Source organism: Lathyrus oleraceus, chromosome 6 (genome assembly GCF_024323335.1).
Source record: "Lathyrus oleraceus cultivar Zhongwan6 chromosome 6, CAAS_Psat_ZW6_1.0, whole genome shotgun sequence".
Taxonomy (NCBI): Eukaryota; Viridiplantae; Streptophyta; class Magnoliopsida; order Fabales; family Fabaceae; genus Lathyrus; species Lathyrus oleraceus.
Window position 1 is genome coordinate 358,633,075 of NC_066584.1, and position 19,101 is coordinate 358,652,175.

Here is a 19,101-nt window from a genome sequence, read left to right on the forward strand (position 1 = left end):
AAAGAAAATACCAACCAACACAATAATCTGCAAAATAGTCTCCAGCTTGATGTCTTTGGATATGTTGTTCCTGCTTTATGTTGTTTTATTATCTTAACTAGTTCAGAATGTATTTTGTTTTCTTATACCATGTTGATTGTCTCGAGACCTTCACTGAAGTTCTTGATATTGTTAACGTTGGCCTGTAAATGAGAATGAACTTGTCATTGTCTGAGTTGCCCGCGTCATAGTATTTATAATTTATTATTATGGATTTTTATCTTGCATTTGGTGATTTCAATGGTGCAATTTAGGTGTTTGATGAAATGCCTATTAGGTCTTTGCAGGAAAATGAAGGAAAATTTTGAGTTAGATGAGAAGACTCTTGTTGTGGTTTCTGTTGGAATTTGAAGATTTCCTAATGTTAGAATTTCACCAAAAAGTTGGAGAATTCCGAATCAATCTTGATGAACAATAATCAATTCTTCTGATTGATTTCACCTCTTGTTCTTCACTCTTCACTTGAGTGAATCAACCATATATTTTTTGCAAGAGGATTTCGCTGCACAACGAATATTAAAGAAGAGACGGAAAATATGAATTGGGGAAGAAAAGAGAAATTAAGGTTTGAGATAAAAGGGGAAAATGGAGAATATTCCTGCAGAGTTTCTCTCTGCCGTCAAATTGAAGATTTTATTCAACATTTCTTCATATTTTACAATGATAGGATACCTCCATATTTATAGATGAGTTTGATTGTTAACCAACTAAACTCTAACTAACTAACTAACTCAGCTAAAACACAAAATAAATGCCAAGTTCAACTTTCTGTCGAAGACACTCTTCTTCGACACTTTAACAACTATATAATTTCTGTACGTAAAGCATTTCAACAACAATAGACTATGTCGAATGATGCTTTGATACAAAGACTTATATTCTCAATGCATCAGTTAATTCATTGTGTCTAAGCTATCTACAATCATCATTGCTCTTAGTCTTTTGAACACTTCAACCTGCATACCTTTCGTCATGATATCTACAATCTGATTCTCAGTTTTGCAGTATTACAAGTTCAACTTCTCATTTGCTACTTTCTCTCGAAGATAATGGAACCTCATTTCCATGTGCTATCAGATTCTTTGTCATATTGGTAGCATACATGTTGTCGATCTTCATGGTAATTACTCCATGATCCTTCCCTATAATTTTTCGACAAAATTCACCATCCACGTTGCTTGACATGCACAAAGAGAAGCAACTATGTACTCTTTTTCACACGACGATAATGCTACTACTGGTTCTTTTCTTGAGCTCCAAGAAACTGGTGCACCACCTATCATAAACACATAACCAACTGTGGATTTTCTATCCTCAACATCATTACACCAACTTGAGTCGGTGTAACCCACTAGCTTGCATTCTTTCCCTTCATCAGATGCAGGAAACAAAATGCCATAGTCGAGAGTTCCTTTGAGATACCTAATATCCTCTTCGTCACTGCCAGATGTGATACCTTTGGATTCTACATGAATCTACTCACTATATATACATTGTATGCTAGATAAGGACTTATGTGACAAAAGTATCTTAATGAATCAATAAGTCTTTTGTACTGTGTTGCATCGACATCATCTTCATTTGAGTTTGTTGACAGTTACAGTCTTAGTTCAGCAGGTGTCGAAGTCGTATTGTAGTTTTCCATCTTAAATCTTTTGAGTATTTCATGTACATATCTTCTTTGATGCATCATCATGCCTCTACTACTCTTGTAGAATTAGATACCAAGGAAGTATGAAATGTTTCCTAGATCATACATTTCGAACTCCTTGCTAAGATCACCTTTGAAGTATTCAATCTCTTTCTTGTAGCTACCTGTTATTAACAAGTCATCGACATAGAGACACAATATAATCAATTAAATCTTGCTTCTTATTACATATACTCTATACTCAATTGTGAATTTCACAAATTCCTTCCCTCTTATGAAACTATTTATCTTCTTATTCCAAGCTCTTGGAGTTTGTTTAAGTCCGTATAGGGCTTTATGCAGCTTGTATACTTTTATTTCTAGGTCTTGTTTTACAAACCCAGATGGTTGTGCAACATAGACTTATTCATCTAAAGGGACATTCAGGAACTCACATTTCACATCCATTTGAAACATATGCCAGTTGTTCATGTTTGTTAGACCAACAACCAACCTGATTGTTTTGATCCTAGCAACAAGTGTAAAAACTTCGTTGAAGTCGATTCCTTATTTAAGAAGAAATCCTTTCTCTAAAAGTCTTGCCTTGTGTTAAGTAACTTCTCCTTTGGGATTTAACTTCACCTTGTATACCCATTTTACATTGATTTCCTTCTTGTCTTAAGGAAATTCAACAAGTGACCAAGTTTTGTTGACTTCAATGGACTTCAGTTCCTCATTGACTGCTTTCATCAACATAGAATCCTTCAATGCCTCAGTTGCATTGTCTGGTTCAACATTTGCATAGAAAGCATAGTGTGTCAGCTTACCTTCATCATTGACCACATCATCTGATGTAATCACACATTCTTGCAACCTTGCAAGCATGTGTCTTATTCTTTGAGGTCTGTTTATGCTTGCTTGATCTCTGACTTCTTCTTGTCGAACTTCTCTTTCGAATTCACTTGCTGGTTCTTCACATAATAGTTTCACTTAGTCCTTTTAAATTTTCAATCCAATCCCATTCATTAAGATCATCTATGATCACATCCCTGCTGATCACTACTTGCTTGTTCATTGGGTCGAACGACTTGTATCCACTAGTCGAATGAGATCCTATTAGAATCATTTGACTTGACTTGTCATCAAGTTTCTTCTTAACTGATCAGGAACATGTCTGTGTGTTATAGATCCAAATACTTTCAGATGACTTAAGTTAGGCTTGACACTATACCAACACTCTTTTGGCATGATTCCTTCTAGATTTTTGTCAGTTATCTGTTCAAAATGTATGTTGCAATCGACACAACTTCTCCCCATAATTCTTTGGGCAGATGCTTTTCTTTCAACATACTTCTCATCATATTTATGATGGTTATATTCTTTCTTTCAGCAGTTCCATTTTGTTGTGGAGTGTAGGGTGGCACCGACTCATGCACAATCCCTTCTTTCTCACATAATGTGTTGAAGTCTTTTGACACATATTCTCCACCACCATCAGTCCTTGGAATCTTGAGATTTTGCCCACTTTGTCTTTCAACCATATATTTAAACTTGGAAAATACCTCAATCACTTCACTTTTCTTCTTGATCAGGTAAGTCCATAGTTTTTGACTAAAATCATCTATGAATATGGAAAAGTATATGTTACCTCCAATCGAATCCACTTATATAGGATAACATACACTAGAGTATATGATTTCAAGGATTGACTTCGACTTGCTTTCTGCAGTCTTGCTGAAGCTGTTCTTGTGTTGCTTTGTCTACACACATTCCTCATACATTTCATTTTGAATGTCGATTTCTGGTAACCCTAAAACCATATTTCTTTTTTTCTTCTTTCAGATCTCTGATGTCTTTGAAGTTGAGATGGCCAAGTCTATAGTTCCATATCCACTCATCCCTGCTAGCTGCAGTTACAAGGGACTTGTGCTCAATCACATTAAGTTCAATCTTGAAGGTTCTATTCTGAGACACGAGAGCCTTCAAGATTAACCTTCCATCTGATTCGAGAACTCTCGTCACCTTGTATTCAATTGTAACTTTGTAATTATTTTTGACCAATTGGCCTATGTTGAGCAAATTACTTTTCATGCCTGATATATACATTACATTGGAAATTACTGACCTTTTTCCATCTTTTCTCATAACCATAACATCACCAATACCTTCAGCTTCTATAATATTGTCATTTGCAAATTTCACCATGTTCTTCATCGAGGGTTTTATGTTGACAAACCAACCTTTCTAGCAGTCATGTGTGATGAGCATCTTGAGTCCAAGTACCATTGGTCATTGAATTTTTCTTCATATTTTGTTGTGACCATCAACAATATCTCTTCTTTTTTATGCTTTGCCAGCTTTGCATCATTTTCTTGATTCTTTTGTTTTTTAGGATAATCGCTAAAGTAGTGACCATACTTCTGACAATGAAACACTTAATGTGACTTTCGTCAGGTTTTCGTCCACCACCTCTTCCTCTACTTGCAACACCACCTTTGTGGTTGCTTTGTATGAGGGTCTTCTTTGATTCAATGAATTTCCTTCTTACCAGTTTCCTCTAGTAGTCGAGTTGTTGTAGCATCCTCTATCTTTGTTGTCGAACCATTTTCCTTTGTCTTTCTTTTCTCTTGTTGATTGTGCCTGCAAAGACACATCAGTCTTCGAATTGCTTGCAACTCTTTCAATCATTCTTTATTCATGAGATTCAAGCGTCCCTTGAAACTGTTCCTTTGTCAATGTTGACAAGTCTTTAGTTTCTTCAATGTCTACTACCACATGATCGAATTTTGGACCCAATGACCTCAAGATCTTTGCAACAACTGATCTTGATGTCAACACTTCTCCACATATCTTTATTTGATTCACCAGTTTCATAACCCTAGTGAAAAAATTAATTATGCTTTCACTTACTCCCATCTGAAGTAATTCATATGTTCTTATGTGAGTTTGTAACTTCACCTATTTCACCTTCTCAGTGCCTCCAAATGATTTCTCCAAGATTTCCCCTGCTTCTTTCGCCGATTCAACATCACTCAGTTTTTCGAAATTGTCTGGATTAACACATTGATGGATTATAAAGAGAGATTTATAATCCTTCTTCTTAAATTCTTTGTCTGCAACCTTTTCTTCATCTGCCACATTTTCTGCAAGTGACATTACTCCTTCCTTCACAAGATCCCACATGTCTTGATAACATAATATGATCTTCATCTGCTTACACCAATTATCATAATTCTTACCATTCATAATTTGATGACTTGTTGGAAAATGCCTATTCAGATGATTAATCGCACCATGCTCCCAAGAATCACACAACCAGTGCTCTAGATGCCAGATGTTGGAGTTTGACGAATTCCTAATGTTGGAATTTCACCAAAAACTTGGAGAATTCCGAATCAATCTTGATGAACAAGAATCAATTCTTCCGATTGATTTCACCTCTTATTCTTCACTATTCACTCAAGTGAATCAATCACACCTTAGTTACAAGATGATTTCACTACACAACAAATAGTAAAGAAGAAACGAAAAAGATGAATTGGGGAAGAAAAGAGAAATTAGGGTTTGAGAGAAAAGGGAAAAAAGGAGAATATTTATGCAGAGTTATTCTCTGCCTTCAAACTTAATATTTTATTCAACTTTTTTTCACACTTTACAATGATAAAGTACCTCCCTATTTATAGCCAAGTTTTCTTGTTAACCAAACAAACTCTAACTAACTAACTAACTAAGCTAAAACACAAAATAAATGATAAGTTCAACTTTTTATCGAGGACACACTTCATCGATATTTCAACAATTATACAATTTTTTCATGCAGAGCATTTCGACAACAACAAGTTCTGTCGAAATAGTGCTTTAATACAAAAAATTATATTCTCAAAAGTTTTAAAGGGTTGTACCGATAATGTAGTACCTTTGCATTTTGTAGATCAAATAAATGTGTAAGTACTGAAAATGTTACACATTTTTGTACAACCTTGACTATCATGCTTACATTTTTTCTTACAATATCATTTCGTATAACTCACTCATCTCAGGTCTAGCGCAACAAGGATATAGTGATAGAGCTTTAGATCAACAAGGAATGTGATTTTTATTGTTTGAAAGTGGCAAGCTATTGTTGATGATACATCTGTGAGGAGTTAAATATTCTATTCGTATGCACATCTTGTCACACAATATAGACTTGAAACTTACAAAGACATGGAAGGAGGATCATGATTTCGTCTTACTGCATGCAATTTGCAATTTTGAAGTATGTCTTTTAAAAGCTAATTATCTACCTTCATAGCCATATGCAAATGCATTGCATCTTTTCAAAATATGTATGTGTGCGCGCGAGAGCGTGTTACCCTCCATTTATTTCATTTAATGAAAAAAGATTTTGAATGTTTTTGCATTATTGTAATCTTTACATGATATTTTTATTTAATCTAATCCTCTAACATAGTTCTTTTCTATAAGTTCATCGGTATGGAAAAGTTACATCAACAGTACTCTACATCATGTCAATTTAGAGAAATACAAAGAAAATACACTGAAGTTATAAAAAAGAGTTTTCTTCTCTTCGAAAAGTGTATCAATTCTGAGTACCAAAAAGAATACAATGTAAGTACATAAATGCTTCATGGCAAGCAAAATATATAAAACAAGGATACAATGATATATTTGGGTTTATGAATTATTCCAACTCTTTGTAGGCCTAAACTAGATTTGGAATAATTAATAGACTTCATTGGTGTTGAATAGATTTGGATTTGTGAAACACTCTTTTATGGTCTAACAAGTAAAGTAAAGTTTCATGTCTTACTAAATGTTCTTTACTTGCTGTTTTTTTTTATTTCCTCGAGAGATCTTATCTTAAATTGTCACAAACATGGAGTTCTAGGCTTTAATTGTTTCACAGTTTAAGTTTTAGAATTTTTGTTGCTGGTCTCGGTGCCTTTCCTGATATGATTGCTAATATTTTTTGTTTATGTAAGAACTGCAATTGGACATGTCCAATAAAAGTGACACGAGAAAGAAGTTGATGAAGAGTTATATTTTGTTACACATTAATAATGATTTGCGAGAGTTTTTAACCTCTAAAAATAAAATCTCTTCAGTTTGAATAAAATGCTAATTTTTTTAGTATATATGCTGACTTAACTTATTAACAAATACATTATTGTCATCCCCACATAAGCGAAATTATTTTTTTTCAAGAAATTTAAGGGTAAGGACTAATTTGATTAACAATTTTATTTTCAAGGAACTAATATGTAATATTTATTAGATAGGGAACTAAAGTGGAACATAAAATTAAGTTAAAGGAGTTTGACACTAATTAAACCTAAATTATAATTGATCAATTACTTTTTATTAAAAATATGGATAAATATGTATGAATATGGGTACTTAGGTATCCATATAATAAGAGTACGAATACAGATACAAACATTGATGTCAACGCAAATATGAATTCACGTACAATAATATTTTCAAACCACGTATACGAGAACAAGTAGATAATATTATGTCCAAATCCTACCTTTTACCATTCTTATTTATATCGTCCTTAATTTTCCAAATTTTTGTAGGATGGAACCAAACAATTGGTTGTCATCCTTATTGTGAAATTCGTTTTTTAAACAAAAGCAAGAATTAAATATATTAAATCAAAGAGCAATATCTCATTTTCTCATTTTTTTAATTTTTTTTATAGAAAACCCGATTTAATGTTATTTTGGGCAATAATTTATTTTCTGGTTTATATATAGGGGATTTTTTAATGTACCCTATATGTTTCTTAACTACTCTGTGAAAATACTTAAATGCCCTCAGATTTCAGAGATGCATCTCCGACCGTATTCAATCCTAAGTTAACATTAAAATATTCCGGAGATGCATCTATAGAATAATATCGGAGATGCATCTCTGAAACGATTTGGAGCTTATATTGCACAAGAACCATTCCTCTCCCTCATTTCTGATATTTCTCAAAAAACACTCAAAACTCTCAAATTTATTCTTACCAACAAGTCCAAAATCAAGCAACCATGGTCAAAGGAACTTTACTCAACATCAGAAACATCATCCAACATTAAAGCAAAGTGAAAAATTGTAACTTTTTTGATGTTTTGAATAGTTTTTGAGTTTTTTTATAAATGAGTAGATATTGATGTATAAGTTAGGAAATGAGTAGAAATTGGATGATTGATAGTTTAGACATAGTGTAAAATATGATAGTTGGCTGAAAATGATGATCAATGCTATATTTTTTTCGTTTTCATGTCTGCATTACCGCCATTGACATAGCTTCTGAGTTGCAGAAAGTTCCGGAGATGCATCTCTGAAATTTTTCTACGTTTTATTTTTTCAGCAATCGGAGATGCATCTCTGGAATTTTCTCTGTTACTTTCTTGTTTTTTTTGTTGCTTGTGGTGTTGTATGCTTGCACTAATTGTCTATTTTACTTTAACTTATAGGCATAATGGCTGATAGTCACATAGATTGAGGCACATGAGGGTTGCACAACATGTATCAATGAGGCGGGAGAAGAGTCAACAGGTTTCGAAAGCTCCTAGTCCCTCTAGCCATGCAGAGCCATCTATTTTTGGGGCTCGTGCTTCTCCTCATGCTTCTCCATCTTCTTCTTCCCGTAGGAGATGAGGTTCACCTACCGACACATCACTCCCTCCATCCTTCCGCAGACGCCAGATTTCACCTATTCAGGTGCTTGAGGTATCCGAGTCACCAGTGGTATCAGAGGCACCACTGCTAATAATGTCGAGCTAGTGCCACCTCTAGAGGGTGAGACTGCTGTAGATGCTGAGCTAGAGGAATTTGTATGAGGCCCTATAGATTTGTCACTACTGCCTATGTACCCAGACCATACCTCCAGACATATTTGGGACAAAGAGGTAACATTTGTTAGATTCATTCTTTTTAATTTACGTTTATTTTAATTGACAAGTTTGTGACATTGATTTTTTTCCAGGATCGTGATCCGCTGAAGTTTATTAACCACGGGCGAAAGACTATTGGCTTGCCTCGACCGAATGAGGATTGGTTTCAGGTTGTTTTGTCCTTATCTGGCCTGAAGGACTTGTGCATGACCAATTATATTACAGTCAACCACGAGATGTTTAATGCAGTCATGGAGAGATTGAACTCAAAGACCTCGTCATTTCACCTCCCGCTTGACGATATGTTGTGTTTGCTACATCTTTCGATCAGGAGGAGACTCCTAGATCATGAAAGGATTAGTAAAGATGAGGCACTCAAGATGATGGTAGACTATCTGGGGGTTGACCCAGGAGAGTCAATGAATGAGTTGGATATGACCATGGAGGCTCATGTTAGATTTGAATACTTGAAAAAAGTATATACATATGAGCTTCGGAGAGCACATCAGACTACATGTGATGAAGAACAAGTGGGGCTCCATAGAGGGCATGCTTTGAGAGCATACCTGCTATATTTGGTTGGTACTATGATTTTTATGGACAAGAGTGCTAGTTATACATATGTCGTTTACCTACGGTACTTCCAAGATTTTGAGCGGATCCATTAGTACAATTGACGGGCCGTTTGTGTTGGTTTAATTGTACTCAAAGCTATCAAAGGGCTGTAGGTGGAAGACGAAGCAGGTTACAGGAAACATCACACTACTGACTATAATATTTATTGAACTTTTAATCTTTCTGTGTCATTTTCATTTCATCTTTACAACGCTATTACAAATGATTCGTGTGTTCCAAACTTTTCAGGCTTGGATCCTTCAGCACTTCCCGCACATCTCCGTCTGGACGAGTGTACCGACTTACATTGAGGATATGTCGCATGCTACTGCAATTTCCCTGTTAGAGGGAACCAGGCGACTGAGCTGTTCAGAGTGTACTTGACTACTTAGTTATCGAGGACATGCACTTCAACAATTATGTCGATCACCGTGAGACACATCCATTTGACGAGATAATGTTATACTCTGGATGGTTGACTTGCGGATCACGTCTCACTGCTCCTCATCTGCCCGAGCGCATCATGCAGAAATTCGGCTACACTCAGACCATTCCCATACATCCTGTTGTCTATGCTCCACCTACTTTAACACGTAGGCAGATGAATGATATGTTTCATGATTATGAGAGTCATCTGGTACTGGAGGAGACACGAAGTACCAAAGCCCCAAACGACTAGAGCTACGTGGACAAGTACATCAGGTGGTTCTTTAGGGTGTCACATCCGTATATGGCCAGACTGCTTCAGGAGACCAACCTAGGCTGACTCATCAAGAGATACTGGATGAGGAGCATGCACAGTTAGATCATGTTGAGGATGTTTTGCCTAGATGTCGTCGCATCGTGGAGATTGCACAGTCAGATATTGACAGAGGTATCTTCCCTAATGGGTATGATGTGAGGAAGGTCCTAGATGCATCATGACAAAGGCATATGAGGCATTGATGTACCGAAGACAATGCTGGAGGAAGAATGGATTGATGATCGGGGAGGCAGAGCAGGCAGATGAGACATAGGCAATGTAGCCCGACATATACAGTAGTACATTAGTATATAGTAGTAGTACTATGAATTGTATTTTATTTTGACATCATGCTACTTTATCGCTGTTCTCGATTTTTTTTGTCATTTATTGTTCTTTTATTTATATATAACATTTTTGGACCATATATATTTATGTTCGTCTTTCTTTGAATATCAATTGTATCATTTAAATTCGTCACATAACACAATATATAACGCTTATAAATCTTCATCTGAACACGCGTAAACAAAACATAATATAAAATATCTGAACACGCGTAAACAAAACATAATATAAAATATGTTTTTTTAATATATTATAGAGATATAACTAAAAATAAATAAATGAAGATAGATCTTCAAAATATTTTAATGATCAATCATAAATCGGTGCTTCCGAATATGATATCCAAAATCTAAATAGATGTAAGTATTGAAGTATTTAAATCGCGTGTGAATGAGAAACATAAGAGAAATCCCCGATATATAACATAACCATTCAAACGAGCGACAACAAAACACAACCCGTTGAAAGGAAGAGAAACAACATACCCAAAGTTCATTCAGACCTAAACAACAATGAGCAATTCATCGGCAATAGCCTCCTCAAAATCAAAAACAGCTTCCGCACAACCCTCAGAATCTTCATCATCCAAGCGCAAAAGAGGAGTTTTCCAAAGAGAATGTAACTAATTTTCTTCCCAACTTTTCAATTTCACTCTACTTTTTTCCTATCTCTCTTCCTAATCTTTGTTCCTTCCTTGGTTTCTGTAGTGCAGCACATGATGTATGGCTTCGGAGATGATCCTAATGTAATTTTAGTTTTTCCTAAAATTTATGTTGTCTAGGTTATGGAATTCTTTTCACGTGAATCGTTAATTTGAAGTTTTGTTCTTGTTTTCCACTTGGATTAGCCACTTCCTGAAAGTGTCGCACTCATGGATGACATCGTTGTAGAATATATTACAGAACTGGTAACAATCTTTCTAATGTGTTTGATTTTTCAACTCAGTCTCACTCTTGTCATGGAGTTGTTGGCCTTTGTTCTTATTTGTGCAAAATTTCTTTTTGTTAAGGTACATAAAGCACAAGATATTGGATCACAGAGGGGGAAGTTATCAGTTGAGGATTTCCTCTATTTGATTCGCAAGGTACTCTTTTTTGTTAATAAAAGTTGCAAATATAGAACTCGGGGAACATTTATCTGTATTTTTCTTAAAATACTGCTGGAAATTGAATGCTACATGCATACATACATACATGCTGTTGTCATTATTCTCAAGGGAACCATGTGCTATAAAAGAGAAATGCAAAACCGATTAAATGAATCAAATAGAAATCACCTGAGAACCATAGTCGCTATTAATGGCCTTAAACTTCAAACCAGTAAATCACTTCCTAATCCTTAATAACCTGTCTTGGTTCAATATTTGGTATATTTTGTTATCTCATGTATCTGTCAAATATGAAGTTGGGAACTATAATAACTTTGCCTTAAATCACTGCACTCGTGGAATCAACAAGGTAATTCTACTGTACATTAGAGTAGTCAGTTCCAAATAGCAGAGCGGAGCAGCCGACTGCAAAATTGGGATAGCGGGATGGCCACTATTTGATATTTTTTGGACAAATTACGTGAATAATAATTATAAATACATGAAGTGCAATTGGAAGAACGAAGTGGAGAGAGAGGTGAGGGAGAAACTTGTGATTTTTCTTTGGAATGACTGAAGTGCATAAACGTTGGTGAAGGAAGGTTAGGGTTGAGTCTCAACTCAAATTTGATCGAAAAACCCAAAATTACCCTTAACATTTTAAATTCAAGTGGGTAATTTCAGCTTTTCAGAGGGGAAAAGGGATAGTGGGACAAAAACCGCTCCGGGCCGGAACCGCACTGCCCTCGTTATCAGCTATATACCCTATAGTGCCCACAATAATGTTATGCACTGTAAGGGTCTTCCCATAGCGGTCGGCCTCCGCTCCACTATAGTGGGATAGCACTGCCATTGGCCGCTATTGACTAGTCTGCATTATTATTCATTAACAATGAATATGGCCCCTGTTAGCACTCTACTAGCTGGACACGTTTCCACTATATCTGAAACTTAATTGACCATGGTGTGCTTCATTGGACCACTCATCCATGATTATGCTGTACATGTATCTCTGGTTCTCTTTCCACATTTTTGTTGAGACTTCCCTCCTCTCTTCCATAGATTTTATAGCTCTAGGGCAATTTATCATATCAGCATTATATCTCTTATCATCAATCAAACATGGGGTTGGCTGAACTTTGTCTTGAGGGTTATCAAGTGCTACCACTATAAGATAAAATATGTTGCTGCATCCTCCTTGCAGAGGATAGTTTTCTCGTTCCTCAAAGGCTCAAATACACTTCGGCTTAAACCTTTCCTCACGTGGCCAGGAATTCTGAGATATAACTTTAATAGTTATGAATTATGATGCACATGCACTAAAAGGAAGTACATTTTTCTTTGAGTTGAGCATATGCAGTTGATAGTAGTTTAAAATGACAAGACTTGCTCCTGCTACATTTTTCATTAATCTTGATATTTTGACGAAGACTCATAAAACTTCTTGTTTGCTGCAGGATATGCCAAAACTGAACCGTTGCACAGAACTGTTGTCTATGAATGAAGAGCTGAAACAAGCAAGAAAACTTTTTGAACACGATGAAGAAAATCTAAGGAAGGTTTTTGAGGGGGATGAACCTGCAGAAGGATGAATGATTAAGATTGTTGAAATACAATGAAGCTGCATTCTAGATTAGGACTGACATGTTCTTAGTTTGTTGGTTATCATGTATTTCACTTTTGAGAGCAACTTAAATAGCACGTGTTTGTTTTGGCCGTGAAATATCCATGGCAGGCATGAATATTAAGCTCACTTTGTTTTGTTTTTTCACAGTAAAATGGCATTTCACTGCTCTCCCAAACATGTACTTAATGTTAGTACTCGAATATAATGTCTATAACCCATTCCTGCATTAGCGTTTGAATTTGTGTTCAAACTCTTTCATAACGCATAACATGATTTTGGTTAAAATTAGATGTTGAGCTCTTTGAATTAAAATTGATTTTGCTGTCAAATCTTTGTTTGACCAGAGTAATAAAAAATAGTATGGCGTAAGGCATGCTTTAGAGAAAAAACATTTAAATGCAAATAAATAACTTCACTTTAAAATTGATTTTAATCAAATTAATTTCACATGTTCAAAACCATGTTTAATAATCATTTTTCCTGTAAAAAAAACATTTATCCAAACATACTGTTTACTTGTAAAAACTAACTTATTTCATTCCCTTGACCAAATATACTGCAAATTGCATGTGGTTTTGGTGTGTAGGATTAGAAAAGATATAGCAGCAACAAGCAGTTCATTGAAACCAGACAAGAAAAGATTCTTTATTAATGAAAAACAAGTCAGGGCCAACATAGAAACACTAATCATTCTGAAGTTAATCATCCATAATAGAAGAAACAATCAATACAACTAAACACTTCATTAAATGAAAAACACATTTCCTAATTAATCATCAATTGAAATCCTTTAGTCTCTTTTTGAGCATATCCATTGATTTCTTTTTAGCACTTTGCTTTGTATTTTTATTTGAAAGGCTTCCAAATATGCCATCAGCAGAATCCTTGAACTTGTCACAAATGTTAGCAACTTTCTTATAATCAAGTGCATAGTAATTTTTCTCCCTTATGACAGGATTCATGAAATTCTCAGGTTGACTACTTGACAAAAGATTGATTAACTGTCTTGCTTCTATCAAACAGCTCCTAAAACTATATCCCTTGTAGATTTCACCCAATCCAGAAGAATAAAACTTCTCGTCCGCGAAACCCTCCAACATCATAAGATCGTTGTTAATATTCATAACTGCGGTAGCGTTAAACCTCTTGACACTATCACTAAGAAAAGCAGCCACAATTATATTGGAAACATGCTCAAGTGCACCAGTTCCAACTTTATACATAGCATCCAAGGGTAAAATTTGTTGCGCCGTAGACATAAGCGAATCAAGGTAAAAAACCACTTCGTTTAAGTACTCGTTTCCATTCGGTTTCGGCTCTTCCGTAGTCCAAAGAGCATTGTCTGTGAGTTTCATATAGTCGTCTAATTTCGTGTTGACTAAACTCAGTAGGGTAATATAAGCTGCCTCCTTTGAAGTTTTCAGTAACACCTTTGCAGCTAATGCAGCTTGAGGCTTTTCGATTGATCGAACCGAGACACCTTTTCCACATAATTGAGCCACATGCCTAAGGAAAAAATCACAAGCTCTTTCAAAAACAGAAATATTTGCAGCAATCTGCATAGCTTGAGACACACTGATATTTCCACCATTTATTGTGTCCTGTAATGTTTCATTCAACACTTCAATCAGAAGCTTGTCCAAATACTTCCTCACAATATCAAAGAAACTCGTTCTTACACCATGAGACAAGTAATCAACAGAGCCTTTGATGAACGACCCCACGAAGTGACAAGCTTCAGGTACCATCGAAGAGAACGCCGCTACGTAAGGAAAAGCGGGCATAATATCAGAAGTTTGAAGATTAAATGACAGAACATGATTCTCATAATCAGTTTCCTTTTTTATCACCATTTGCTCATATGAGTCATTTTCAATAACATCAATAATTTTCCGCCTACAATCTGCCAAAAGAAGCAAGTGGTATTTGTCGCGACAGCTATCGAGCACATCCAGTAAAGGGCTGATATCGTATCCATATTTTCTAAGAGTAGAACCGACAAGTGTAACGTAATCCTTAATCAAGAGAAGATGCGTGGCAGAGTTCATATGTGAGAATTGCATGTCCAACATTGATGTCATTTTCGACAAAGCAGTCTCCCACATTATTTCCACCTGATCCTCTACAAGTAGTCCTCCAGCAGTCCTTAAAACCTTGTCCTCGACGATAAAATACCCTGCAATCTGCGCTAAAAGTGTTTGATACGATTCAACAAAAGGCTGCGATGACGATATCTCCAAATCGGAGTTCAACTGTAACAATCTATTCTTATAATAGTACTGATGAAATTGCTCTAGGATCCCCATACAACTATGAATATGACAAGCACGGTAAAGCGGCGTGAGGTCAAATTGCATTGCAGAATCATCATCAACTTCTTCAACATCCAAACTATACACCCTATCGTCGGCAACTGAAATATTTAGATCATCAACCTTTCTCTGCCTTTCTAGAATTTCTTCTTCCCTTTGACGAACCGACGCAGTGCGACCGATCGCCGTTTGCCCGATTTTTTTACAAGAACTTCGTATAAGAACCATCCATTCATTAACCTGACTACATACCTTCTTCTCAATATGCAATTTTATCGAAGGAATCCTCTTCTCAATCACCAATTTAAGAGCTCTAGCAGGAATACTCTGCATATAACTCTTCTCAAGCAAATCAACAGTTTTCAATGCAGGATAAAATTGTGCTTCAGAAATATGATTATTGCACTTGACACAAAGCTCCAACACCTGAATACAGTTCATCGACATCTTGATAGCTTCAGTCACATTCCTCTTGACAGAATAAGATTCCAGAAGCTCCTCAAGTTTAACAAGAAGGGCCGTTCCAACTTGCTGCAGCTTGAAATTATCACTCTGGAGTTCACTCTTTAGCTCTTCAGCATCAACCAACACGCCGCGAAGTTCATCAACTGCGAGAATGAATTCTTCATAGTGAGTCTTGCACATATCTTCAATTTCAGCTTCTTTTTTCTTAACCACGAAGTTAAGCTGGCGAAGAAGCCCCTCCGGGCGTCCCATTTCAAACGCATGCCTTACAAGAGGACTAAGATCATCTCCATTGGCAATCAAAGTTGCCAGAACCAAATCCTCACCTTCGTCGCCATGCTCTATCTCACTTCTCCTTTTTGTTTTCGCGTCCATTCTCACATGAATGAATGAACAAATATCCCTGAAATCTGAAATCACAATAACAATCATATATTGCATGTAACAATCCCTGAAATGATATTGACACATTTAGTTACATTCAAATTATTACTATAGTAACATGTTAGTGTCGCGCGTCTGGTGTCTATGTTTCATAACCGAACTTATAACTAAATAATTAGAGTAACAAACATTGAATCACCACCACAAATAAGTGAATAATCTCAGAAAAAATAGATTGATGAAAAAAGGGATTATAACACAAAAATGTACAATGCAAATGGCACAAACATAGTGTGAGATTGCATATGGAAATAATGTAAATATAAATGAATAAATACCGTAATGTGATGAAGCGTTTCAGAAGCTTGTGATAAAAGATTGGAGTGGTTGAACACAAGGTTTTTATTGATCGTGACAAAATTTCCAACGTAGATTAGATTGCATTCTATTGTATCATCACTTGGAACAAGAAAGAAGAACCTGAATGAAGTTGTGCATGAGATGGGATTAAGAAACGCCGATAAGGCATTTTCAGATCACAAAATCATGTTAAAATTTTGACAAAAGAATTAGCCACGTCAAGTTAGTAATTTATGTAAGATGGATAATTATATACTCTGTTTTTTATTATAAATTGTTTTATTTATTATAATATAAATTATTTTACATTACCAATAAATAATTAATCTATTTTTTATTAAATTTTTAAAAATTTATTATTATCTATCTTTTCAATTATTAAATTTATATTTTTCAATTTTATCAATGAAGAATAATTTTATAAAATTAATAATATTTTTTTATTTTTATATAATAATAATTATTTTTTTTAATACGTGGACAATATTTAAAATGATTTATAATATTGTTATAAACTATTTTTTAGAATAAAATTTAAAAAATATAAGAATTTAATTCATAGAAATGCTAAAAATATTTTATTCACCGAAAGGATAAATTGATTGTGTAAATTGTTCCACTTATAGTAAATAAAAGTTAAACTCATATTAATTACAAATTAATCATTATATTATTCGAGATATTATTTAAAATTAAAAACATCATATTTCAACGGTAAGTTGGAGATTTATAAAATGACAATCTTTAAAGGTGTTATGACTTTGAAGATTTCTTCTTGGTTTGAAGAGAACGAGAGGGTGCTATCTGCAAACACTCCAACATCCAAGTCAGGTGAAGTATAAAACAAAAGATAATGTTTTTAGGTTTAGAGAGTGTGTACCTTGATTTGTTGTCTGCCGTCCCTTATATGGAAACTAACGACCTTCGTCACCGATCAAGTGCACAAATGTCAGAATATAATTAGTTCTCATCTAACGACCCCCCTTTATCATATGTTTTTCTCGGAAAAGCCCATGGTTTCTTCCTAGGGTCTAGAACCTTCTTTGAATGGTTGGCATAAGCTTGATATTTTTCTTTCTAACTTCATTGCCCTGGCATTATACCGTCATAAATATCTTCGTCTTACTAGACTCCAGGATTTGTGATAAACTTCGAGGCTAAGGTCAGGGAGGAACAATCATGATCATATGTTGTCATTGGGTCAATCATACCATAACCCAACATCCTAACGGGCAAATACTCTTCCTATCTCGGCCTAGAGATGAACAATTTCCTCTCAAGACTGGTTCAGTATAACCGAGTCTTAGCTTGTGATACTCTTGTAGATATGATTTACTAAATATGTGATAACTTCAGTGGAAGTTTGTACGTCTTTAACCTGTCTTATCCCTTTAGTTTTTGATATTCCAATGTCTTTTTCTTAGGAATTGGCGCGAATCTTCAAAATCCGTCCTCTCAGTCGTCAACCACATGTTAGTCTCTACTACCTCCGCCCCACAATGAGTGACCCAATTGAAATAAAAAGTGTCTCAAAATGAGTGACTCATTTCAATTTATAATGCAAATTATTTTTGTTCAGTTGTATCCTTTAATTATTACTGCTTTCATCACTACCAAATACTTGATCATGAGTACTTTCGAAAAATATCATTCTCCCTTTCTCTCTGTCTCTCTCTTACTTTTATATACTTTTCTTAATATATGTGCAATGACCAACTGGTTCACTCATTGTGGAACTGAGGGAGTAGCTAGTAGTGTGATGGTCAATTACTAGGCCTCTTATGATGAGTTTTCGTAGGAACTCCCCTCGTCATTATTACTTCGACGACACCTTTGCTAATGTGTTCTTTGCTTATTGCTTGATGTTCATCCTTTTACTTATGTGTTTCTAGATTGTGGATTTTTTCTTTTCTGTCTTTCTTCTTATGTGTGCATAAATACTTCAAGACATTATGCATTTTATTTTCCTTTATTTTCTATTTTCTACTTTTGCTAGAAATGTTCTTGTTTTCTCATGAAGGGTTCTCTCATTTTCTTCAATTGTCCAACCACTTTATGTAGGTAGTATTTCTTCATCCATTGTTCTTCATTTTTATTGGGTTTAGAAATTGCATTGTGATAATAGTTTTAGCTCAATTAGTATCAAGTGTATAAGGTTGCTTCCTTTGCATATTATCTTATTTTCTCTGCATCTATGTACAAGGGTTCTTGACATCAGATACCCCCAGATTCATTCTAGACGAGGACATATGCAACTCATATCCTTGGGTAAATGACATTTACTTGGGGGCTCTTTCAATGTATTCCGATTCAAAGGAATTAGATAACTATGAGGTTTTTGTTGAAGTAAGAATTACTTCTAATGCTTCTAAAATTAGCATCCCTATCTTTACAAATAGAATACGCCAAAACTTTCTCCATGTTTGACGCAGTCTTTCGAGAGATGGACTTTTTCCTAAAGTCAAATACCTTTGAGCGGGAAGTCCTCTGTTATCTGGTTTTAGAGCCTTCAAAGTTACATTTCAAGAGAAGGCTTTTGTCTAAGAATATTTTAACTTTTTCTCAAGTTACAAGTCATACAGAGGATGCTATTTGTGAAACA

The 19,101-nt window shown here is 35.1% G+C and overlaps 2 protein-coding genes across 2 annotated transcripts; one reads left to right on the forward strand and one right to left on the reverse strand.

Annotated features, from left to right (window-relative positions):
• The first annotated feature begins 10,611 nt into the window (after positions 1 to 10,611).
• LOC127092266 (transcription initiation factor TFIID subunit 13) lies at positions 10,612 to 13,207 on the forward strand. Its single transcript, XM_051031112.1, has 5 exons — positions 10,612 to 10,882; positions 10,972 to 11,009; positions 11,112 to 11,171; positions 11,274 to 11,348; positions 12,809 to 13,207. The coding sequence occupies exons 1-5, from the start codon at positions 10,777 to 10,779 to the stop codon at positions 12,941 to 12,943; spliced, it is 414 nt and encodes a 137-aa protein (XP_050887069.1). The 5' UTR covers positions 10,612 to 10,776; the 3' UTR covers positions 12,944 to 13,207.
• Positions 13,208 to 13,646: 439 nt separating this feature from the next.
• Positions 13,647 to 16,673, reverse strand: LOC127092267 (exocyst complex component SEC15A). The gene is made up of 2 exons (XM_051031113.1): positions 16,478 to 16,673; positions 13,647 to 16,165 (listed from the first exon to the last, which is right to left on the reverse strand). The coding sequence occupies exon 2, from the start codon at positions 16,128 to 16,130 to the stop codon at positions 13,755 to 13,757; it is 2,376 nt and encodes a 791-aa protein (XP_050887070.1). The 5' UTR covers positions 16,131 to 16,165; positions 16,478 to 16,673; the 3' UTR covers positions 13,647 to 13,754.
• Between the last annotated feature and the right edge of the window lie 2,428 nt (positions 16,674 to 19,101).